The 26,270-nt window shown below is 48.6% G+C and overlaps 1 protein-coding gene across 2 annotated transcripts in view; it reads right to left on the reverse strand.

The window, feature by feature from the left end:
- Positions 1 to 5,209: 5,209 nt before the first annotated feature.
- Positions 5,210 to 26,270, reverse strand: part of ADD2 (adducin 2) — a 115,477-nt gene continuing 94,416 nt past the window's right edge. For both annotated transcript variants that reach the window (XM_043918326.1, XM_043918327.1), the window contains exons 11-16: positions 24,433 to 24,690; positions 23,507 to 23,626; positions 22,400 to 22,489; positions 20,269 to 20,416; positions 18,213 to 18,338; positions 5,210 to 11,625 (exon numbers count right to left, since the gene is read on the reverse strand). In XM_043918326.1, coding sequence (XP_043774261.1) covers positions 11,318 to 11,625; positions 18,213 to 18,338; positions 20,269 to 20,416; positions 22,400 to 22,489; positions 23,507 to 23,626; positions 24,433 to 24,690 — 1,050 coding nt within the window. In that variant the 3' untranslated portion in view covers positions 5,210 to 11,317. The remainder of the gene's footprint in view (positions 11,626 to 18,212; positions 18,339 to 20,268; positions 20,417 to 22,399; positions 22,490 to 23,506; positions 23,627 to 24,432; positions 24,691 to 26,270) is intronic.

The raw sequence follows: 26,270 nt of genomic DNA on the forward strand, positions 1-26,270 counted from the left end.
TGGAAAATAAGCTATAGTCCTGGGCCGGATCACCCCTGGATGATCTGATAAAGGCTGTGTTCTGACCACACGAGGGGGAGCGCCAGACGGGCAGTGAACCAACCCCCAGGCCAGCGCGGTTTCCTGCCTGTATTTATCGTGCTTCAGTAGCCACGAATGAAAGGGAGAGAAATGAAATGCTCACCATTAAGATTTCAACGCTGAGAGGCTTTGGTGTCTTACTGCATTTCAGTACCACCCACAGAAACCCAGGCGGTGTTTAGACCCCAGGGAAAGCAAATGTCCCTTGGTCCCTATAAAACCTGGCAAATCCAGCAGCCGCCTTAGAGAAGACCTTGGCAAGTGTCTGCCTTCCCTGTTATAGCAGAACACTTCCCATCAAGCCCGTGGCGAGCTTTTGTTTTGTTAATTAATGGAACCTGTTGAGCCTTCTCAGGAACTTCTCAGAGGGTAGCGCTGCTTACTCTTCCCTCCTTAGGATTTCTGCCCTCAAACCCCCAACAAGCGGGCCGCTGCCCTGTGTCCCACATTGACACTTTCCCTGGCCACGCCCTCCATGGGGGTGGAGTCAGCAGGACCAAAGGGACACGCCCATTAGTGCTACCCCGTGCTCTGGAAATCCAGGACTCCGAATTTCCTGCCCCAACAGCTGCTGACCCACTTTTGGTGTCCGTGCAGCTTCTTCCCGGAGCTCATCTTCCCAAGGACTTGGAGCACGGCCAGAGCGTAGCTGTCTGCCCAGAGGGTGTGTACAGAGCCTGGACGTGAGGTCTAGGTGTCCCTACATGTGCACACAATGCCACTTGTGGCATGAACTGGACCCCACATTGGGAGCAAAAGGCTCAGACTAGTGGTTAGAGTCTGGGAATCATACGCCCCCCACCAGTGTCATTTTTGTGTGTGTCCCACTGGGGACTCCAGTGAGTCTTAAGAATTCTAAATTTGAACTTGGCCTTCCATCCTATTATGAATGTATATTTATAAAAGCAGGAATTTAGAATCAATTTAACTTAAAATGTTTAGCTATATAGGATGTGAGCTTCCAGTATACTCTGGCCTTGTACCCCAAACGTCCAGAGCAGTTACAGTGGTCAGGGAGGCCCCTTGTTGGCCCTGCAGAGATTGTAGGAGGCAAAGACCACTTTTAGAGAGGAGGGGCTCTGTTTCACTCTCTGAAATCAGGATCTTCTGAACGGATAAAACAATGGAAACTGAGGACATCGAGTTTATTTAGCATGATCCCAGAGGTGTGTGAGTGTGTGTGTGTGGTTGCTTTATGTGTGAAGGGTTATGTGGGGTTGAGTGTATTTCCCTGTGTGTTTGTGAGTGTGTCTCCATGCATTAGTTTCAAGAATAGTAGAAACTGTCCTTTAGAAGTCTGAGGTAGTGAAAATTTTATGGTGTCCCTCACTGTATGAGTCAAAATCACAAGTCACCCCAAATTAGTCCCCCCAAATTTTTTCATTTTAACAGATGTAGAAGCTGTTGCTTAGAGACGATGAGTGACTTGCCCAAGGGCACAGAGCTCATGAGCCCAGGGCCAGGATTCAGTCCAAGCAGTGTGATTCCAGGGCGGTGGGATCCTGCTCACTATTGTGGGTGGCCTCCTGGCCAGGAGAACAGGTTCTGATGAGTTGGGCCAACGTGCAGGCTGCCCAAAAGGTGTGGACTCCGGAAACCAGGCAGTGAGTACTAGATATTAATAAGTGTTAAGGGCTGCTCAGAAATCAATATCTTAGGTCTTTGATGAGTCAGGAGGCTCACTGCTCAACCCTGATTCCTTTGCTGTTGACTGAAGGGTACTAAAGCCCAAGACAGCACGGCTTGGGGCTGCCTGGCAAAACATGGAACAGTGCTGCTTGGAGCTGTTTCTTCATGGGAAGCCGAGAAAGGAAACGTCGCCTCCTAGTGGACATATTTGGTAGTGAGCATAGGAGACCTAGCAGACTGCAGTTATGGGGCGGGAGGAAAGGCAAGGTAGCGTTCTTGTTTTAGTGAATGATGATTTTCAAGTGTCTTAAAAATTCCTGTTTCATATATTTTATTCATTTCTTTTTGGGTTTTTTTAGGAAAGATAATTGTCTCTGTTACTCCATCTTAGCTGGATTCTTAATGATTCACTTTTTTTTTTTTAGGAAAGATAATTGTTACTCCATCTTAGCTGGATTCCTAATGATTCATTTTCTATTGTTATTTTTCTATTCAATAATTTGGAAGCTTATATGGCCTTTTAATGAAGACTATTTCTAAATTTTTATAAATCATCTCTAAGTTCATAACCTTATATGTAATTGAACCAGTATTTCCATAACGGTCTTAAAAATGAAATAACCTATTAGATCCCTTTCATCAATAATGATTAATTTAGCATATTGTACTTCTCTGATGTTCCAAGTGTGTGTTTGTGTGTGTGTGTGTATTCCAATAACTACTTTTTAAACAATTGCTTCCAGTTTGTTAAATTGACAATGGAATATTAGACTTAGGTATAAACTTATTTAATTGCTCACGACCATTTTTTAATCCCATGTCCTTCCATTCTTGAGTTATTTACTTGTACTAATTTCCCAATCAACTGGACACGATTGGCTAATTTTTTCTAATGCTGGACTTGGGATCCTTCCCTGTCTGAACACTATGCTTTCCTCATTCATTGATGATATTCAACCTTTGACTGCCCATGCCTCATTTTAGAATATGGCATTGTTTTTCATCATCAAAATTTATTTTTCTTGATTTAAAGTGCTCCCTTTTCATGACTGGCTGGTCTTCTCTAATAAGTGGATATTAATAAAGATTTTCTTAACCTCTTCCTGCTTTTTGTAGTAATTCAGCTTCACTGAGGAGTACATCTTCCCATTTCTCAGACTGGTTCCTGCATTTGAACTGCTAAATCACTACCACACTGTTATTCTCCCTGTTTATTGCTGGAAGAGTGAGATCTTAAGCTGATTAAAGACAGTCCCATCAGAGGTGCGTGGCTCTCTGTCCAAAGGTCCAAAGGAAGAGAAAAGGAAAGATTTTTGCATCTAAAGGTTACGTTTTGTCAGATTCGTGGTCTAGTTATCTGTGTGGCACAGTGGACCATGCAATAACTTGACTGAAAACTTCCTTTTTCATATTTATTAGGGTGGCCAGCACTAGCTGGGGTCCCAGCACTCTAACCCTTGTCAGGATCCTGGTTGAGGCATCTCTTCTTCCCTTGTTACTGAGACCTTGCAAATAGGGTTCCAGCTGTGTGAACCCTGGACCTGGCTCTCTGCCTTGAGGCCAGGTCCCCGGTCCCCTGTCCCCCGACCCCGGCCACATCTCCTCCTCCTGTGTCCTGGGCATCCCTCACTGCTGTCAGTTATCTGGCTTCCACTGTGGGTCCCTTCCCTCTCCTCAGCAGGCCGGTTCACCTTTCACACATGGTTGGTTAACCTTAAATCTTCCTTCTTGCACTTTGTTTCTTGTTGTTCAGTTGCTAAGTCATGTCTGACTCTTTCCAATCACATGGACTGCAGCATGACAGGCTCCTCTGTCTTCCACTGTCTCCCAGAGGCCACTGAAATTCATGTTGATTGAGTTGGTGATGCCATCCAACTGTCTCATCCTCTGCCACCCCCTTCTTTTGCCCTCAATCTTTCCCAGCATCAGGGCCTTTTCCAGAGAGTTGGCTTTTAGCATCAGGTGGCCAGAGTCTCGGAATTTCTGTATCAGTCCTTCCAGTGAATATTCAGGGTTGATTTCCTTTAGGATTGACTGGTTCGATCTCCTTGCAGTCCAAGGGACTCTCAAGAGTCTTCTGCAGCACCACAATTTGAAAGCATCAATTCTTTGACCCTCAGCCTTCTTTATGGTCCAACTCTCACATCCATACATGACTACTGGAAAAACTATAGCTTTGACTATATGGATCTTTGTTGGCAAAATGATGTCTCTGCTTTTTGACATGCTGTCTAGGTTTGTCATAGCTTTCCTTCCAAGGAGCAAGTATGTTTTCATTTCATGGTTGCAGTCACCATCCGCAGTGATTTTGGAGCCCAGGGAAATAAAATCTGTCACCGCTTTCACTTTTTCCCTATCTATTTGCTATGAAGTGATGGAACGGGATGCCATCTTAATTTTTTGAACATTGAGTTTTAAGTCAGCGTTTTCACTCTCCTTTTTCACCCTCATCATTAGTTCCTCTTTGCTTTCTACCATTAGAGTGGTATCATCTGCATATCTGAGGTTGAGGTTGTTGATATTTGAAGAAAATCCTCAGTGTTTCTAACTAGTGGAGGGCACTCTGCCCCCATGTTTGGATGCCTTTAGTCACCACAATGGAAATTTAGGAGGAGGAGGTGCTCATGGCTTTGGGCCAGGGGAGAGCCTCAGCTCCTGGGGGAAGCCCGTGGGGACTTTGGGGCACCTGGATAAAAAAGAGGCTGCGTTGTGGAAATAGTGGGCCTGAAGAGTGGTGATTGAGTCTGTCTCTGTGGAGGTCTCTTTGCTCAGGACACTGGGTAGTGAGCAGTGGGGAAGAACTTGGGTTACCTAGAAGAACTTGGTTTGCTTTTGAGCTTTACATATTTACCCATGGCCCAAAACAATTTCTGAGGCTGTTTCCTCATCTGTGTAATGGGTAATATTAATAGGATGGTGCTCTTATTTTATGGGGATTAAATGAGGTGCTATAAGTTGCTTAAACAGAACCTGACTGATGTGTGTGGACCTTCAACAAACACCGGGCCCCTTATTTGAGTAAAGATGAGCTGGGAGGGGCAAAACAGTTCTTCCCTCCTCTTCTTTTTCCCCTAGTATCTGTTCCCCTTTCACTCTTCAAGGTGACACATTAGCTCCCCCCCCCCACACCCTCACTGTCTCTGATTCTGGAACCTCTTTCTGTTCCAGCCTGTGAATTTGTTCCCTGCTTCCCTGTGGGGCCCACCCACAGGTTTGTTTCTGCCACTCCCTCCCATCCAATCCATCTGAATGGACTGTCCTCCACAGAGCTATTCACAAATCCACACGGCCTTTCCCTTCTCAGAAGACTGTAGCATTTTATCACCTCCCTCCCCAGTCAGAACTCAATGATTCATACATCCAACTTTCCACACAAGAGATCTCTGGGATAAAAGTTCCCACGTAGGGGAACTACGTAGCATCCCACGTAGCACCCCTCTGGCTTCTGAGCCCCACAGAGCCGGAAAAACTGGGTAGCCGACAGAGAGGGGTCACACACTGGGAAGCCAAGCATGGTAGATTTACTAGGGTAATATCTGCAGGTGAGAAAACAGCACATACATACAGAAATCCAGGGGCAGAGATATCACCCGGCACCACAAACACCAAAGCAGCGGGGGCTCAGCAAGTGGCTTTGGAAAGTTCTCTTGAAAATCCAAGGGCAGCTTTGGTGCTCAGAGATTCAAACAGAAAACTGTACAAAACCAACCCATAAATATATATATATTATATATGTGTGTGTGTATATATATAAAAATTGCAAAATAAAAGCCCAAGAAACTAGTCAATCTGCACACCAGTGGCTCAAAAAGTGTTAGCGTAAAGGCAAAACCCTTTGTGGGGAGGATGCACAATCCGGGGGCTGGCATTTCAGTAGCAGAAAGAGTATTTACATGGAACCCCTATTTGAAACCTCACAATACTAGGAAAAGCCAAACACAGACCAGGTATGTACAAGGGGAAGACGATTGTCAGACACAGACGTATCACCGAGACCATCCACAGCTTTAGAGAACACTGCACTCCGCCAGGGCCCCTGTGCCCTGCCAGGCCAGCCGGGCTCAGGACTAGTTCTGCACCCCTTCTCCCCGCACCGGGAGAGGGCTGGGCTCAGCGGTGTAGCATAGTTTATAGAAATTTAAAGGTGGAGCAGCCTGTGGAGATCAATCACCCACAAAGCAGGACTGATAGGCAGGGGGTAGAGTTGAAATGTAGGGGCTGGGGTCCCCAAAATCTATTCCCATTTTATGAAGGCTTTGATGTACTTAATGCAGCCCCTGTCCTTGGTCCACCTGTCTTCCTCCTTCTGGTTCACTTTCAAAGAGAAGATCTGGCCTTTGTATGTCTCCGAATTATACAAGATTCTGGGGAAAAGAGATTAGGGCTTTTCTTGCTATTCTCCTACCAACCCCCTCAAGGCCTCATTTTCTTCACACTACTAAGAGAGAGGGGGGTTTACCCATCACTGCTGCTTGGGAAGAGTGGGTGAGAAATGTCGGGGGCTGACTACCCGGGGGCAGCCACTGGTGCTTCCCCAGGCCAGCCTCGCCCAAGTCCCTCCTCACGTCAGTAATGGCGACCACTCCTCCTCTGCCTTCAGGCCCCAATGTCTCACAGTGATGACTCAACTCTGGGGGCAATCTTGAAGGCAAAGGTCACCAAATATCAATTTGGCAAAACTTCATACCACCTAAGTACAAACCAACACGAACCACAACTTCTACACTTCTAAGAAAACCCTAACCGAAGGTTCTCCCTCATCATTCCCAAAAGGAGAAGCCTGTCTGTATGAAAAGACTGCAAGGCGCTTTCTCGGGTCGAGAGGGACACCCCGCCTGAAACCCTCATACTGTGGGAGGCTGAAGAGGGATCGGTGCGCATGGGTGACAGGCCTCTACCTGTGCACTCAGTTCTGGTAAAAATGAGGTCACGTCCATGCCTAGACAGGACGTCTGGAGCTCATCACCCTCCTGTGTACTGTGCACATTTTTTCATATTGTGGCACCCGTGGACCTGCCCACAGACAAACAGCCAACGAGCACATGAGTCAGTTCAGGCCTCTGACACTCTAAAGCGCCCCTCTCAGAACAGATGTGGAGCTGTGGTGACAGAAAGTCCCTTCAGGTTTTGAACTGTGAGGATCCCTGTCGTTTCTGAGGAGGTGGAGAGCACAGATGTGTCCCCTCCTTCATTCCTTCTCAGACTCTTTGAATGTTATCATCTTAGGCTTGAGCTCATGTGGTACAGAAGATATAAAAGGACCTGCTGCTTCTGCGTTCAGAGAGACAACTGCAAAGTACAGCCACCTCGAGGGTTGCCACTGACCCATACGAGGATCCTGGGGGAAGGTAGTAACTTTTTTCATTTGTTCAATAGACAAAAACTGCATACTCCTGCCTGGAGCTACAGCATAAAATGTATCCTCATGCAAAAGATGGCACAGAGGCTGAGGGTGGGCTATGTGTCCATCGGCCCCTCTGCCTACCTCCGTGGAAAAATCCACCCTTCTTTTCCATCTTCTAGGCTTTCAGAAGTGAACTGTGCTGTTGGGTGAATGGTTCTCTCAAACCCACAGCAACCGGAGAAGTGGCCCCATGGCCCTTCTCCCTATGTTGATGGTAGGAGCCCTCTGTGATGACAGCCCCGAGCCACATGCATGACTGTCTTGCCCCATTCAGGAATGACCGACATACCACTGGGCAGGGGGCAGAGGCTGGGCTCCATGGACAATCAGTGGCATAAGAGTGATGCTCCCCAGTGGGGTTCCTACTGGACCAGGCTTCTTATCCAGCTCCCTCCCACCAAGTCCTTCAAAAAGAATTCATCTGTTTATAGAAGAACCCCATCTTCTTTACAGGAGCATAGAGGGAGGTTACTTTTATCTGTATAACCTGGCCAAAGTCGGACAGTGACTTGGGTCAGGTCTGGGGGTTCCTATGGAGCACAGATCTGGGCTGGTCTCTTGGCAGCGCTTTTTGCAAAGTTTCAGGAAAGTTTGCGCATGCTCTCACACATCACTGCTGGGTACCAGCCCGTGCACAGAGAGCCACTGGCGCTAAGCTTGTGTCTCTATAAGCATCTCTCCCTCCGCCTCCTCACTCCCACACCTGCCCATCTTCCCAAGGAAACAGGCTCAGAAACCATCCCGCTCCCCAGTTCAGCATCCAGACCACAGCTTGCTTGTCTACACTTTCTCATCCTTTTCCATGGTATAGCTATACTTTACTGGAAACTGTCCTATGGCCTAACAATTCTGAGCTCCCCATATGTACATTTTCTCCAGACAGACAACTGGTCAAAGTATTCAGCCAAACTTTTATTCAGAGCCAAAGAACATGTCCCTTCTTCTCATCCTAAGAGCCTGTGGTCTTGTTTGGACCCCACGCCTGCTTCTGTAGCACTCAGAGCATGGCCTCTGAGCCCCACCAGGCATTTCCTACACTCGTGAGGGGAGGAGAAAAGGACTGGGGGACGCGACGGCTCTCCTAGCAACTCTAGCCCGAGACAAAACAGAACCCAAAACTGCACTGAGCATTAGCTCTTTGACTATCCCTTCTCCTCACTGTAAAGTTCTCATCAGATGCCTTCGCCAGAGAATTTCATGGGAATGAATTCTGCACTACAAGCTCACTATCTGCTATAAAGATAAAGGCAGTGTAAGGCAGCTCACCACACCTGTTTCAGAAAGGCCTCCTCATGGAGCCCTCCCAATCCTCCAGCACTGTCCCCCCCGCCCTCCACTCCATTCTCCACTCAGCCACCAAAGGAATTTTTCTAAAATGCAACCTGCTCTTGATCTACTCTGACCACAGCCCTCAGCAGCGCCAGACACTGTACATGAGGAAGTCTAGCTCCCCCACACCTTCTACCAGTTTCTTTACAATCCACCTTGCTCACCCATGAACTGAAGCCCACCACCCACCTCACACTGTCTGTCCCAGCAACATTGAATCACTCCATGGACGCACCTGGCATTCCAAACTTCTAGGCCTTTGCACATGCACTTCAACTATCACCAATGTCCTGCTCATCCTCTTGTCCTCCTGGAAAATTTCTCTTTGTTCTGAAAACCTAACTCAAGCATCACTCCTTGCAGGAAGGTTTCTCTGGCCTGGAAGATAGTAAATTGATGCCTCCTTATGCCACCTCCACACCCTTGCCTATTCCGTAACATGCCTCCTAGACTCGGAGACCTCCTCTGGGCAGGGACAGTCCTCAGGCCTGGCCCATGACCCAAGCTCATGCATGGTTTTTGAACACATGAAGAAGGAATAGATGGATGGATATGAGGTGGCCCCATGGCATAAACTCCTGCAAGGCACGTTCATCTAAATGAGGCCTCCCTGTTGTAAAGAGAATAGAGAGAATTTGTTGAAAGCAAAGAGTCAGTCGAGATTATTTCTGAGCCACAGTCACTCAAACACAGAAAGCTGCACCAGTGGCTGTGTCCATCCTACCTTGCTCTTAACACCACCTGCCACTGACTATTCTAGTCACAACGATTATTTTCTTTTAATGTCAGCACAGTGCCTGCCGCTGAGTGGATCCTTAACAAATATCAGGATGAATGGATGGATGTGAAATAGTTTTCTTTAAAAGAAGGCATCAAAGGATTGGCTTTGAAAGGCATTTCCCACATCACAGACGTTTCTGACCTGGGTCGTCCATCCCAAGATCTGACTCAGAACTAAAACAGAGGAGTCTGGGCAGCAGTTAGGAATCTGCTCTAGGGACACTCAGTACTGGGCTTTCTTTAGTAATGTGTCAGTTTCATTTCTTCGCCTCATCCTTACCAACTATGGATGGTACTCCTGGCCCCAACCAGAAGGCTCTGGCCTCTCCTTTGTCAGAAGTCCACATTGGACAGCCACAGCCGACAGTCACCAGGAACTTACTTTGCACTGCAGTGGAGAACCAGTTGCAGAAACGAAACAGTCCTGGACTAAAACAACCACTCTTGGGAATTAAAGTTTTCTGATCATCACAGCTGCTAAGTGCAAAGGCTCTGATTCTGACAGACCTGGATTCAATCCAGGCTCTGGATCTTTCTAGCCAAGTCACTGAAACAAGTCAATTATCTTTTGGGGGTCTCAGTTTTCATACCCATAAAATGGGAATAATCTGACCCACATCACAGTACTGTCTCAAGAGTTAAAGGATATAGTGTATGTGAAGCCTGCATAGTGTGTGTGTATGTGTGTGAGTGTGTGTGTGTGTGTGTGTGCAGTAAGTGCTCAAAAGCGGAAAACTATGATTAAGAACTTTCAAAAATACTTTGACAATATTCAGGACAGAAAGGGAAAATATTCTTTGAAGACACTGTGCTTAAAAGAGAATGGATTGTCTATTTTTTAGGAGCCAACAATGCTCATAGATCAATGTCCCACTGAAAGGTATGAAAGATAGTGATGGCATTTCAAAAATAGCTGTGGCCCTTACAGGCCCTAGGATGGATGGACAGACAGTGACAAGACCAGGGACACCCAAGCCTTTCTCTGAAAGCTGATCCAAGAGGATTAATCCTGAAGAGCTCACCTCATTCTCCTCTGCTGGACCCATAACCCAGAGGAGTCAAGGTCAAGGGGCCAAGGGTAAGATGCCAGTTCCAGGCTATGAGCCAGGGTTTCTAGGTTTGAGGGAAAGTCAGGGGACCCCTAATGCTGGACCGGAGGCAAACCAGACAAGCAGTGTTGCTCAAGTGTCAGGAATGCTGGAAAGGCGTCACATATCCACACTGTCCTGATCCTCCTTGTACAACCCAAAGCTAACAGAAGATCAAAATTTCCCCAAATTTCAGCCCTGAGCATGAGATGAGTTTTTTTCTAAGCTAAATTTGGTTTTAGTTTTCAAGCGCCTGAGATGCACAATTCAAATGTGATAAGTCCCTGGCTTCTTATATTGATCAAACCATCCCCTGCTTTGTGGTTGACCTGGCTGCCCTCATGCCTGCCCACTCTTACAACTGTTCCGGCCATCATTCCAGAGGTTCCATGAAGAAAGCTCAGGGTTAGTGGTTGGGGAAGCACAAGCTAAGCCATCAGCCCTTGGGAACAGGGATTAACTTCTGGAGGAGGGGAGAGGTCCATTTGTCTGGGTACTGTGAGCAGCAGGGCCATTACCCTACAGGAAAGAGAAGAGAGATTTCTAAATATAGTGATAGCTCCATCAGCAAGAGACTGGGTTCCCACAAGGACAAGGACCTTGCTCTGGGAAGCCTCAGCCTGTCTGAATGGGGCCTGGTTGGTGAGAGCTAGCGGCCGGCTTTGGCCCCTTGCCCTGGGCTCAGATCAGGGGCAGCATCCTTGTGAGGGTGGCCCACGACTAGGCAGTGTTGTGTCTGGAAGGAGCACAGGACCGCGAGCCAGAAGACATGAATTCTAGTGCGAGCTCTGCCTTGAACTAGCTGAGTGACCTTGGGAAAGTCACCTGGTTTCTGTGGGGCAGAGGGACAATGAGGGGCTGGGGGGGACAATCTCTAAGTTCCCCATCGGAGTGTGATCCAGGGCCTATTCGATCCCTCCTCGGCCCCACGCCTCCAGGGTCAGAGATGGGAGAAGGCGGGGCAGGGGTAGGGGAGACACAGATGGGAGCCCCAGGGGACTGCGGATCAGGACTCCACTTTCTCCTTCTTTTTGCTCTTCTTCAGGAAGGATGGGGTGCGGAATTTCTTCTTCTTCTTTGAGGGAGACTTGGAAGGCGAGCCCTCTGGGGACATGGGGCCGCTGGTGACAGACTCGGTTTTGTCCTTGGAGGTATCGACATCCGTGTCAGCATTGGTGGTCATCTGGCTGAGGCCTTTGCTGAGGGTGTCCTCCACCGTCTGCTCGTCCTCTCTCCCGTTGACCACCACTCCTTCCGGCTGCGTCACTTCCGGTTCTGTGGTGGCTTTGCTCGTTTCCGTCAGTTTAGGCTCTTCTAGAAAGAGATCCAAACACATGACCCATTAGATTTCATTCAGACAAGAGCTTCTGTCTGGGGCTAACAGAACCATTTGCAGGCAATTCTATATGGGAAATCTAGAGCCAGGGGAGTGGCAGGCTGGCGTTGTCAGGGGAGGGAGTGGCAGGGCTCTCTCCCAGACAGTAGAGAACAGGCCCTTGGCGGGCTGGGGACTCTGGGCTCTTGTCTACAGATGTAAATGGGTCATGATGTCCAAATGTGCTCTTTATACTGTGTGAAACTGAGAGGTGTGAGTGTATCTGTGTGTGAGAGTCATGTGTGTGAGTGCACACCTGTGTATGTGTGCACATGAGTGCACATGTGTGACTGTGGATGTTAATGTGCATGTGTGTGCACGTGTGTGAGTGTACGCTTCTGTAAGTGTGCAAGTGTGTGTGAGAGTGCACGCGTGTGCATGTGCATTGTGCATGTTTGCACATGTGTCATGTGTCTGTATGTGAGTGCACATGAGTGCTTGTGTGTGCATGAGTGTACATGTGTGAAATGTGCACGTGTGCATGTGAGTATGCACGTTTGAGTGAACATGTGTATCTGTGTGAGTGTGCACGTGCATGTGTGTGAGTGCACACCTGTGTGAGTCTGTGCATGAGTGCACATTTGTGACTGTGGCTGGGTGTTAGTATTCACATGTGTGAGTGTGCACTTCTGTGAGTGTGCAAGTGTGTGTGTGAGAGTGCATGTGTGTGTGCATTATGCATATGTTTGCACATGTGTCTGTATGTGAGTGCACATGAGCACTTGTGTGTGTGTGAGTGTGCATGTATATGTGTGAAAGTGAACATGTGTGCTTGTGAGTATGCACATATGAGTGAGCATGTGTATCTAAGTGTGTGAGCGTGCACATGTATGTGAGTGTGCACGTGGTATGCATGTGTTAGTGTACATGTGTGAGTATGCATGTGTGATTGCACACAAGTGTGAGTGTGCATGTTGAACACACACATGTGTACATGTTAATGTGTATGACTGTATTGTGTGAATGTGAGTGTGCATGTGTGTAAGTAGAAGGGATAGCTAGGGAAGGTGGGGCAGGTCACTTACAGAGTGGGACAAAACAGACATCTTGGGAAAGGGCTAGGGTTCTTGACAGGGTAAAGACTGAAGAAATATCTGGTTACACAGAAGAGGTGGGTAAATTTGGGAACAGTTAGAAAGCAGCAGAATGGGCTAGTTTAACTCTCTGGGCAAACCAAAGTCTTCTCCAATGACTCCTGAGGACTGTCCTCTCTTAGTACTGAGGGTCTTGGCCATGCCTCCCATCTTCCTTCTGTCTGGCCCACATCCTGCCATCATCCACCTACCAAGTCCTCTAAATCCCTTGACACCTATGGTCCTTACAGCCCGCTCTCCCACCGTGCATTCCCATGGTCATCACTGGCCATGCTCTTGAACACAGGAAAGCAGTCCAGACACAACCTTCCCCCTGACCACTCTCCTCTCCTCTCCTCACCTGCTTTTGGCCTCATCAACCGTCTGTCCCTGGACCCCTCTCTGCCATCACAGCCTGTTTTCCTCTGCCTGGACCACCCTTCTCTATCTTCTCCATGTCCCCAACCTTCACCCACACAATGAATCAGCTTGAGTCTTACCCTCCCCTTAAACTCTTTCCTGATCCCATTCCTGCTTCCAGGTAGAATGTGTCACTCCTTTTGGCCCTTACTATACAAATTTCCATCACAGCAACTATAAAACAATCACTTCTTTTTAATGTCTAACCCCTCCCTCAAAACTGGAATAAATTAGACAAGACTGTGTTTAATTACCTATGTAACTAGCTCATAGGAGGTACTCAAAAAGTGATTGTGGAATCCATGAATGGTTGAATGCATCAGCAAACAAATGAACATGTGAATGGTTTTATTCCAACCAAGCCAACACCACACATTGTCATCTTTCTTACTTGTCACAGCCTGAGCCAACCGTGTAAACAAAGAACAGCCTGTGTGCCGGCCTTTACCTCCTGAACCTCCTCCTCTGTCCCCACTCTCAGTCTCCTGGACTTTTGTTCCTTTCATGGCCCCTCACTTAGGTGACCCACGAGGCCGTGTTTCTCAAGTCTCACCCTCTCAGATGACTTTGTTACCTGCTTTCTAGCTCCATGAACACAACTGTGGATTAGAGGGCTCCCCATTTCTGTCCATGTACCACTTCCTGCCCTAGTGGTAATAGGTATCCTCACTCCAACAGCACCGTTCACCCATGCCCACCCCAGCAGCCTCATCCACAGCTGCAGCCTCTGCTGTGTCTTGCTTTAGGAGCACACACCCAGGTTCTTCTCCATCCAGAAAATGAGACCATGCTGAGAGATGCTGAGACCAAAGCTGAGAGACGCTGGCAGTATACAGAGCTCTCTCATGATGAACTGCTCAGGGAGCAGCAGAAAATACAAAGTGGGGCTGGGAGGCGACAGGCCTCGGAGAAGTAAGGTTCCAAATTAAGGTCATCACTCCCTCACCTGGAGGAAACCAAAAATGCTGAAGGGTGTGTCTGACCAAGAAAAGGGGCAGCAGGACAGGGCTCTAGTAAGACTTATTGGGCCCCAGTAAGAAAAGCATCAAGGACCAGCTCTGAGAGTCCAGATCCCTCCTCTGTTAAAAGCCCAAAACAGGTAAGATCAGAACTTGATGGGTCTTCAGCTATTTGAAGACCAGGTTGTGAAGAGCCCCAGTAACTAGAAGCAAATGGAAACTCTCCTTCTCACATCCCCTAAGGAGAATCACTGGCTTTCTCTCCTAGATGGGGCACTTGGAGCTCTGGGAGTAGGAGACAGATGTGGGAGTGGGTGGAATGAAGTAGAGGCTGGAAAATGGGGGTGTCTATCCAAGGATGGTGGTCAGGAAGCAGGAGGAAGAGGAAAGAGAGTAGGGAGAGTGTCCTTTCTCTTTCAGAGAAAGACTGGGCTTGGCAGTCACGGACAATATCTACACCCTCATGGGTTGGAAAGAGCTGAAAGGCTTGCAGAGGCTGGAGGAGGAACAGAGGTGCTTTGGGAGGGAGATGGCAAGCTTGTTTGGGTACTTACCTCTCAGAGTGGATTTCTCACTTTCCCTCAGCATCCAAACACTTGTCTCTCAGTCCTCCAGTGTCCCTTCCCAGAAAAGCCCACTTGCTGGAAAGCTCACTATACTCTTGTCTGCCAATCCAAGCATATATCTCCCCATGGTCTGGTTCAAGCCTCCCTTGACATTTGACAATGATCTTGCCCTTTTCTAAACCTACTACCAATATATTAATTTTACACTTGAGTGTGGCCCCCTCCCACACTGAGTATGGAATGGCCCTGTGACTTGGAAGAAGCAACAGAATGCAGAGGAAGTGCCACTAGAGGAAATGCCATTAGAGGAAGTGCCACTAACCAGCCTCAGGCTGAAGAATTAAAAGGCCTGGCAGCTTCTGCTAGCTTCTGTTTGGGGAGCCCTGAGGCACCATGTATAAAGTCCAACAACCTTGATGGGAACATAGATGGAGAGGCCACATGAAGAGTACCTACAATCACATGGAGAGAGACAGAGACAGACAGACAAAGAGGCCCAGCCATTCCACTGTCCCAGCTGAGCCCAGCCTTCCAGCTATTCCTGCCAAGGCACCTGACAGGTGAGTGCATTATCTTGGAAATTCTAGTTCAGTCAGGCACCCCGATGACTGCAGCTCCAACTGACATCAGTGGAGCAGAAGAACCAACCCACTGAGCCTATCAACCCACAGAAGAACTAATTTCCATAAACCAGTTCTCATTAAGTGCTATGATTTAATAATTATCTACTGCTACATAACAAACCACCCCAAAACTTAGTGACTTAAAACAGCAAGCAGTATAGTATCTCTCACACCCCTGGGAACACAGAAAACAGTGAGAGCTCATTTATGAAAGCACAGTACAGGATCCTTTTATATTTAGGAGCTCCTTTTATCCTGATAATGATGCTGTGAATTAAGAAAAGAAAGGATTTATGTTAGTTCCCCATTCTTTAGTGTTTTTAAGCAACTTATTTGAGATGGCTAAATTAGTCAGTGACAAAGCTGAACTTCTAATGTCAAATGCAGGGCTATTTCTTTGCAGGGCTAGCCAGTGCTCCTGGGGGGATGGAGTTGGCAGGGACAGGGACAGTCAGGAGCTGGTCAAAGAGAAGGTGATGACAGAGATGATAGAGGTGAGGGAGGAGGACTTGAAAGCCTCTTTCAGAGAGACTGGGAGGTAGAAGTCAAGGAGACAGAGGAAGAGTGACGGTGAGGTGATTTAGCACAACAGGATTTGAGAGTATGGTGACAGATGGAGAAAAGCCATTCCTGACCCAATAGGTGAGCTACACGTCAAAGTGCAGATGCTGCTTGGAGGGTTAGCCCTGTCACCCTGAGAAGCTGGGCAAGCCATCAGGCAGCATGGCCAAGCCACCCAGCCCCACCTCACAATAGTCACCCTAGACAGCTCCAACTGGGCCTCATCACATGAGGTCAGCTCTAAAGAGGTCCACATTCCCCAACTCTGTCTATTTCAGAAAGTCTCTTTTCTAACCACTCAACTGGGATGTGCCTCTCCATGGAGCTCAGAGTTGGGTCAGAGAAAAGCAGGAATTCAGGCAGTGGGAAAGCAGTGATCCCATCCCTTACATCCTCCTCCTCCTGCCCTCTGTCCCACTGGACAGCAGAGCTTGCTCTAAGGGGCTCCCAAGAGCTGAAATGGAAGCCTCCTCTCAGTGGCATCGCCTTCCTGCAGTTGGCTGCAGGGATGCTGCAGACAGCAGTCGGGCTGGGTGCTCTCTGCATCCAGATCAGGCAGTTGTGCCCCCAGGTCATTCAGGCTCTGGCCTCCAGCCCTAGAAGACACCATAGGCTCCTTAAATAGGCCCATGCATTAGGAATGGGCTCCAGACGTGCTCCTGAGGCCACAGGAACAGCCAGAGGGGAGCACCCAGCAGCTGGTCCCACAGTTCATTCACTGTGGGGGCTTGTTGCTTGTGGGTGGTGTGCTCCACGTGAATACCAGAGTGTGCATGAGTGTATCTATCTTAGAGAGAGCCTAGTCCATGCACAGCACATGTGGAATTGGTCATGGCATTTACACTTAGGAAACCTCCCAAAGGCAAGGTTGTGAACTGCAAATTAAAAATTGAGGAGAAACCTATTTCCTTTGAAAAAGTCCTCCCTCCCCACATTGTGAGTGTTGGAGTAAGTTAGTAAACAGCATCTCTATACTTCCAACAGAGACAGGTATTCAGAATCAGAGGAAACTCCTTTGATGAAGGCACAAATGGGAAGAGAGAGGAAAACATCGTGCAGACAGGCCGGCAACACTGTGACGAGACAGAGTGAACAGTCATGGGACATCCCCTCAGGCTCTGGCCTCAAGCAGATGGGTTTCCTCTGGCAGCGCTAGGCCTGTGGTCAAGGCAACAACTCATTTACAGAAGGAGCTCAGGATTGCGGTATGCAAGCAGCATCCACATGTCTGGCCATTCTACCCAGCAAGGGGAAGGTTCCATCAGGCCACCCAGCTGGTACCATCTGCATGGGGTCCAGCCCTCCCTGGTAAGGGCCTCGGGGGACCCAGGGAGGAGCATTCATTCCCCACAGTGATTCCAGAAGCTCACTAAAGACACTTTCATGATCTAGGAGGTGTGGACTATATTATTATTATCTACAAACCTATATAATTAATCATAACTACAATCAGATCTTATATTTAAATCATGCTTTTGCTCTTTCCAAGTATGTTTTCATCTATACCTTCCATTATACATAAAAGAACCTTAAAAAGCAATATTAGTAGCCCCATTTGACAGACAAGGAAACTGAGGCATGGAGACTGATCTTCTAAAATCAGCAGTTGAGTTCTTATTAGTTAGCAGTTAAGTTGGGCCTAGAGCTCTGTTCTATAAGCTAGTATCTAATGATGCGGTTTTCAACCTGGGCTATGTATTAGACTCACCTGGAGAGAGATCTTAACACTTCAGGCTGCACTCCTCCGCCCCCACTCCTAGACCACTGAACTCAGAATCACTGGGGTAGGACTCTGGCAGGTGTCAGGAACTGTGAAGCTCCCCAGGTGATTCCAACACACAGTCAAGGTTGACGGGGACATCATCAGCCTTACCTGGGAGCTTGCTGGTCATGCAGGGCCTCAGGTCCCACCCCAGACTTACTGCATCTTAATTTTAACATTTTAATCTTCACTTAAACCAGATGCCTAGGTGAATCCTGTGCACAGTAGGGTCTAAGCACTGGGCTGCTGCATCTAGAAAAGCCCACCAGCCAGTCTGGCCTGAGTTGGAGACGAGGCGGCTATGGGCCAATCATTAACCTACTCAGCATTGCTTAGACCGGGCTATACCCGTAAGGTGTGTTGTCACAGCTTGTGAATGGAACAAGCTTAAAACTGGTAACCTCTATTTCAGGATCCCTAGGAACAGCAGAGGGGAAGGAGTTTCTGGTAGGAAGGCATCATGTGTGAAAAGGCGGGGGCATTGCAGTGCACAACCCCTTGCAGACCCCTTTCTCGGTCTGTGGAGGTGCCTCCTCCCTGCCAGCGGCTCAGCTCGACTCACCGTCCACAGATTTGGGGGGAGAGCCCACAGGGCTCTTCGGCTCGGACTTGGCCGGGCTCTGAGCTGGAGAAGCAGGTGCAGACTTCACCGGGGAGCCAGGTTCCTCTGGGGCAGGCTCCTTCTCTCCTGGAAACACAGACAAGCAACTCAGGACAGAGGCCAGGGAGATGAGAGATGCGCAGACAGAGTGCTTGAAGGCAATGCTTTCTTCTACGTGGTCCTCATTTCTCCTAACTGGAATTAGCTGCTTCCCCATCCCCTCCACCCCCACACCAACACACACACTTTTTAAAATGTCTGCTACACTCTGGGCGAGGCAAATGGGAGAAGTCAGAGTCCAGTTCTGTTTCCTCCATCAAGTCACATCCTCGGATGGATTATATTACCCCTGATGTGGATGCAAGACTGCAGGGGAATTCCCGCCCACCATTTGTATGCAGCTCATATACTATTTATGTAATTCACATGTTCAGCCCAAACAGTCTCTAGAGACAAAAAGCACTGTATTTTTCTATCTACTTCTTCGACTGGCACGTGAGAACTCCAAGCAAGCTGGCAAGGGTTCTTCTAGTGCCTTTGTGCGGAAGATGGCTGACTTTGGGTGGCGAGGGGATGTGGAAGAAGGTCCTTCCCTGAGGGAATAAAAGCCTTTGATACCATGCAGGGGCCTGTGGGACTCCTGGGCACAAGGCCTCTCTGTCCCCCATTTCTTTGATTATAGGAAGCTACCTTCATTCAACCTCCATGACCTTCCCTGAGTTCCAATGGGGAGATTCAAGCTGTTGTTAATTATAAAAGGGACAGGAGGTGAGACGAGGGAGAAACAAACAGCAAGAGCAGCCTTGGGGCAAGGCCCATCAGAGGAAACACACACCATATCTTTGAGCTATTTTGCAGATACTGAAATGCCTTCCAAGTGGAAGAAGGTAATGATTAATAATGATATGCTGCCCACAAGCATGTAGACCCCAGATCAGTTGGAACTGAAGGTTGACAATGCTGACTCCTACTTACCTCACCACTAACCCATCCAAAGAATGTCCACAAGCTGATCACCCCTTCTTTGGACAATTAATACAAAATTTCTCACTATCTTCCCCAAGTTGGAACATACAGTTGTGAAGGCATTAGCCCACCATTGCCCCCTTGGCCTGGCAAAGCAATAAAGCTATTCCCATCTACTTCACCCAAAACTCTGTCTCCGAGATTTGATTCTGCACCAGTGCAGAGAGAAGCTGAGCTTTCAGCATCATCCTGTCTGGTGGACAAAATCAAGAGCTAAGTCCTGTGTCTTAGACCCCAAGTGCATCTAGAGCAAAGAGAAGGGACAGCTCAAGAGGGGAACAGAGAGGGCTTCCTAGATGGAGAGAAGTTTGCCACGGAGCCTGAAGTATAGACAATATTGAATAAGGTAGCCAAGAAGGGAAACTCTGCCAGGAAGGGACAAAAGCATGAACATGCTCTCAAGAGTCAGTGTGGACAGATGGGCTTGACTGAGATTCTGACATAAAGGCCTTGGCTGCTGACAGTTCTGATTGCCAGGTTTATACCAAACCAGATAGATCCGTCAACAACAGTGATCACTATAATAATGATCATATCATTACAACTAGCATTTGTCTGGTGCTTACTGACCTAGGCCATATTTATAGGCCCTACTCTAAGCAAGCACCACACGGATTAACTCCTTCCCAGGTGAGAGCGTCAGTGGGGTCACGGCAGCACTGCCGTGGTATGAGCCATGAGGGGCATTACTGGGGATTACAGTATTATGCTCATAAGAATATTGCTTGGTGATGAGGCAGGGAGGTCAAATTGAAGACATGAGAGAGAGGAGACACAGAGAAGCAAATGAAGATTGAAAACAAAGCAGAGAAGCCTGGACGGAGCCCTGAGGGCTCTGGTGGGCAGGAAGGAGTGGGGTCCGGCTGCTTGGATGGGGGCAGGGGGTAGTGACGGCCTCAGTTGCTCTGCTGCCTCCCGGGTGCCCCAAGCTCTCCCCTCCCTCCGGCAGGTCCTGAAGCACTGGCCCCCCCCACCCCCCGGGGTTATTTACCCTCCAGTTCCAGCTTCTTCCTCTCCACCTCCTTCTTGTACTCCTCCAGCTCCTGGTCCGTGAGTTGGCTGAAGGGGTTGGGCGCCGTCTCCTCGGATTCGTCTTTGGCATCCGCCTGGCCCTGGGACATCAGCTGGCTGTCTGTGGACTGAAAGTTAACCACAGAGCGTGTTGCCCTCTGAACGCCGCGCTCGGGGCCCAGGCCCCAGCTTCCTTTCAGACTCATGTGGCTGCCCATGGTCTTGCTAGGGACAGCGTGGCAAGCAGCTCCTTGGCAACAGCTCACGGCCTTGGGGTGGGGTTGCTCACTCCTTCCCACAGCTGTCTCACCCCAAGACCTGGATTCTCTGCAACTGCCTGGATGAATGCAGGGGTACCTCCCTCTGCCCCAGAAATAAAATCAAAGGATGCTCCCAAAGAAAAGGAAGATGCACCTTTATTGCAATCTCTCCTGTGGACACTTGCAAGCTGTCACTATGCAAATACAGTCAGCGGCCCACAGTCAGCCAGCCAAAACCCAGCAAGCAAAGCGTTGGCTCAACCAGCTTCAAGCCAGCCACTCCCCACCCACCACCCCTCTTCCCCCAGCAGCAGGACAAGCCACGCAGCACACAGCAGTAAGTCATATGCAAAACACACAGTGACTCCAGCATCCTCAGTCCAAACTGTTAGCTCTGTTGTGCACACAGTCATAAATTCAAGGAAGTCAAGGTCTTGAATCTTGGATCTTCAACCTACCTGCTCTGCAGGTCCCTGCAGGGACACTGGCAAAATCACTGTGTTTCACCTCCTCTGGGGAGCCCCTGGCTCTGGAGAGCTCACCGCTGGGCCTTATGCGAGCTCTGGGAATCCTTTGACCCCTCTAGCCCAGGACAGGGACTAATATTCAGACCCCACAGCCCTTTATCCCTTTATCCTAACTCAGCATCCTCCTCTTGGCCTTTGGGGATACAGTGCTCTGGAGCTGAGAAGCCAAAGAAAGTGAAGCCCAAGGGAGGTGAGCCAGAGCAGCTGACCCACGCCATGCACTCTGGGCCGGCTGTTTCTGGCCCATCAGGTATTCTGATGATGGGCCCTGGGCTCCTACCAAAAGAAGGGCAGCACTGGGCCTATCTTAGGGAATTATGGGGTTCACAAGAGAGTCCAACACCAAGATCCCAAGATGAGGGACTCCAAGGAGAGCACTTGGTATAAATGGCAGAGTTTTTAATAATTTTGCTCATTGTATCAAACTCTCACCTCCCCCCAATGTCATGGGGTGGGTATGTCTATCCTTGACCCTGTAGCATATTTGATGTCCCTCCTCTTGGCTGAGCTGGGGTGGGGTGGAGGGGATGGCATGACCTTCACACTTCCCTTGCCAACGGACACCCATCTTGTGAGTTGCAGCCCCATCTGCAATCATGACATCAGTTTGCTCTGCAGAGAGGAATGGTCCCTGAATCCTCCACACACCCAGCTCCGGCCCTTACTGCTAAGGAAGATGCCACTGTGACTTTGCAATGAGCAGCAATGATTTCCAACACAAGCCAGAACTCTGACCTTTACCCCTTTCGCTAAGCACTACACAAACACTGTTCTATCTCAAGCATGGAAACAACTTTGAATTTTCTAACGCCATGTGGGTTTTGTAGGCAACTCACTGGCCCTCCCCCTCCTGTGGAGCACCCGTCCTTATATACATGTCTGCGCTCTGAGAGCACATGGGCATCCTCTCAGAGCTGTGGCCTGATGATGCCATATTCAAGCACAGAGGACAGAACCATTTGGAGCAGGCAGCTATAGAGCCGCTGGGAGCGGCCAGCCATGCTCCTACGAGCCCGCCCTGCGGAGCACTGGCAGAGGGCAGAGAGGAGTTCCACAGGAGAACCGGGCAAGCCTATCACTCCGGCGGGTGGGCGGCTTGGGCTGCTCCCCGCTCCCTCTCCCGCCCTCCCGGCGCCCACAGGGGGCGATAAGACACTGTCCTCAGTCCTCACAGCATCCGTTTTGCAGCAAAAGCACCAGCGCCCAAGATCACAGGGAAAGCTGAGCATATAGGGGCTCAGGGGTCCTGCCGCCCAGCCCCGGGCACTGCAGACCCAGAAAGCAAACTCGTTTCCCCTGCAGGCGGGGGCAGCGTCTGCTGTACCGGGCTTCGGCTCTTCTCCGCGATGACGCTGGCCAGCAGCTGGGACTGGGGCCCTGCCGACTTCACATCCTGTCGGTTTTGTTCTCGAATCTGTGTGGAAAGGGAGGGGAGAGTGAGCTAGCAGTCCAGAAGCAGGGCGTACTTAGTAGGCCGCCCAGTGTGGTGTGAACATACACAGTAACACATCACGTCCACTCTAAGACAGTCTCCATGGCTTTTGCAGGGAATGAGTAGCTGATGTAAAACACCAGATTCTCATGAATTCTAAGAAGATCATTGTAAGCGATGAAGAGTGAAACGAGGCATGGCAGATCCTTGAGGGGGATTCTCAATTTTCAATATTCCTATAAAGCCCCTGAGGAATTGGTTTAAACCACAGATTTCTGGGGGAGAGGGACACCTCATACATGTTAAATCTCAAACCCGTGGGAGGAGGGTTGGGGGTAGCTCAGGAATCTGCATTCCAGAGGCGCACACATTGAAACACTGCTCTGAGAGCATGCCTGGCCTCTTGGAGGTGGTTCTGTTACAACTTAGGTATTTAATGTAACATGAAGAAAATAAGTGAGTGAACTGTAAAGCCAAGGTAGAGAAATAAATATAAAGGGTTTTGCAATTTTGAAAATGAGCCAAAGGGAAACAGCATAAAATTTGTAAAAATTCAATTTGGGGGCCTCTTAGATGCATCTACTGTCTGAAGCTAGCACCCCTCTCTTAGATGTTCACACATGATGAAAAAAGCACAGCACTTAGCATGGTGCCTGGAATGTGGCCAATAAATGATCGCTTCTTTCCTGTGTGGGCTCAGTCAGTAAAGAATCTGCCTGCAATGCTGGAGACCTGGGTTCAACCCCCAGGTCAGGAAGATCCCTTGGAGAAGGGAATGGCAATCCACTCCAGGATTCTTACCTGGGGAATTCCATGAATAGAGGAACCTGGTGGGCTATATTCCATGGGGTCGCAAAGAGTTAAACATGACTTGAAGGACTAACACTTTCTTTTTTTCTTTCCCATAAGAGGCATCTAGGGTGAGTCGGGCACATCCTGCGGACGTCCCTTCCTTACACTCATGGGAGGAGAGATGGGAGGCAGTTAGCTACACCTTACCTTATTGCGCATGTCCAGCACTTCTTGGGGGTCAGTATAGAGAGGCACAAATTGGTTTGGGTTTTCGATCCGTATGGGCATGCCACTGCTGGATTTCTCCACCTCGTCAGCCTTCATCCACTGAACACACACAAGGCCCGGTGGGTAAGACAAAGACACACAGCTCACCATCCACCCCAGTGGTCCACCCCAGGAGAGCTGGGCTGACTGGCCTGCATGGAAGGTCAGCAAGCCCAGACAAACACATTCCCTCCTCTTGGGGCACTTGGATATCTGTCTCCCAGAGCAGAGATGGGCAGCAGATGACCCAGCAACCAAACTAAGCCCTTGATCAACAGCCCTAAAAAACACTTCGGAGGGACAGAGCCTCGGTGACCAGTTTTGACAGACAGGCGGCCCCTCGCGTATTAAGAGGACTTGTGGATAGTTTCAGTTTTTAAATGCAGAGCTATTCTATTTGGCTGCCAGCTACTTACAAAGTAAGTAGTGAAAATCAAATTAAGGGTCAGTGGTATTTGTGTGAGGGAGAAAGAGGGAAAGAGCATAAAATTTGTAAAATTTCAACCTCTGGGCAGGTCTCTTCAACACATCTAATGCCTAAAGCAAGTCCACAGAAGAGGGTATAATGGGAGAGGACAATGTCATAGAAGCAAGTACCCACCTCCCTCCTGGTTTTGCATTAGATGGTCAGTTCAAATGTTGGATACCCATCCCCCGAACTTCCTGGAAGCCCTTCCAGATGTGGGAGCAAAAAGTTTTCATGTGGCTGAGAGTGACCTGGTTCAGCCACCCTCTGGACCCAGAAACTCAGCACAGAGGTACAAGAAGCAGGTGATCTGCTCTGTAGGCATGAGCGGCTGCTCCCAGACGCCCAGTAGGAAGCCCTGACCCCGATCTCCCCAGCAGAGCCCCTCTGCCCTCCTTACTGTGGTCTTGGGCCGAGGGCTGCCCATGCTCCTCTGGACCTCGTCAGCCACGTTGACCCGCAGGTAGGTGTTGGGCGTGTTGAGCCAGCGGGTCTTCTCCTTCTGCTGCTTCTGGGCATGCTGCCGCAGAGCAGGCACTGGGGCGCCGTCCTCCTCAAACACGAAGGCAGTGACCGTGGCTGGAATCTCCACCTCACTTTTGTGTTTGGTTTTCTCTTGAACGAAGGGATAGCGGTAGGTGTAGCCTGTTCTGTAACCCTAAAAAGAACAAAAATAGAACCACTTGAGGTAGGGAAAATCGTCAATAACATGCCAGCTGGCCAGCCCACACACTTCACCCCCTTCCATCTAAAGGACTCAATTTAACCCAAAGCCTCCATAATAAAATACAACCCAGGCCTTGCCACACCTCTGGAAGAAAGTGAAATTGTTAGTTGCTCAGTCGTGTCTGACTCTTTGTGACCCCCATGGACTGCAGCCCGCCAGGTTCCTCAGTCCACGGGATTCTCCAGGCAAGAATACTGGAGTGGGTTGCTATTTCCTTCTCCAGGGGACCTTCCCCACCTAGGGACTGAACCCAGGTCTCGCGCATTGCAGGCAGATTCTCTACTTGTTTCCTGTCTTGGTCCCCCAACCCCTCCCTTCCTCCACTCCAACAAGCCCTTTGATCAGGGGTGAGAAAGTCACCAAAATCTTGTGGACCAGACAGAGCTCCAGCTTTGGGTCTGGTCCAGTAGTTGTCAACACACTGGAATCACAAAGGAGCTTTGAAAATATGGATACCTGGGCTCACCTCAGAGTTGCCCATTTCATTGGACATTGGTGCCATCTGGGCTACAGGACTTTAAAAAGCTTCCCAGCTGCTTTGAACAGTAGCCCTCCCTTCCTCAACTCTGAAGTTTCTTGGCTATTTCTCTCTTGGGAACCCCTGAATTTGACTCAAGAACATCCCTATCTCCTAAGAAGGGCCATATCCCTCAAAGGTGGGCTGTTACTTAGAATGAATATTCAGAAATCTTAGCAGCTGCTGGAATAATTCTCAGCTCTGCCAGTCATCTTTTTTTAAGTTAAAGTGGCATTAAAAATTATGCAGATTACAGAAAAATACATAGCCATGTAGAAAAATTAAGCAGTATGAAAAAAACATAAGGAAAATATGGGTTTTATGCAAAATCTCATCCTGAGAGACAACCACTAAAAATCCTTTCAGTCATCTCTCCAAGCATACATATATAAATGCACATATGTAAATATACAGACTATATAATTAATGTATAATATACATAAAATATATAAAACACTATATAAATGGGACTGTACCACATAAGCAGCCTTTTAAAAAACTAAGATATAACTGACATGTAACATTACATTAGTTTCAGGTGTACAACACAGTGATTCAATATTCGTATGTATTCTATGCATAACTGAATCACACCTGAAACTAACACAGCATTGTAAATCACCTATGTCATTGTTTAGTCGCTAAATTGTGTCCAGGTCTTTTGTGACTCCATGGACTGTAGCCCGCCAGGCTCCTCTGTCCATGGGATTTCCCAGGCAAGAATACTGGAGTGGCTAGTACACTTCTATTAAAAAGAAACTGTATGTATTGTGAAATGATCACCATGAATCTAGTTAACATCTGGCACCTTACATACTTAAAACTTTTTTTCTTGTGATGAGAACTTTTAAGATCTACTTACTCTTTTAGCAACTTTCAAATACACAACACAGAATAACTACAGTCACCACGCTGTACATTACACCCCCAGGATCACTTATTTTATATATGGAAGCTTTTACCTTTGATCCTGTACCCATTTCTCTCTGCCCCA

Source organism: Cervus elaphus, chromosome 11 (genome assembly GCF_910594005.1).
Source record: "Cervus elaphus chromosome 11, mCerEla1.1, whole genome shotgun sequence".
NCBI classification, from domain to species: Eukaryota; Metazoa; Chordata; class Mammalia; order Artiodactyla; family Cervidae; genus Cervus; species Cervus elaphus.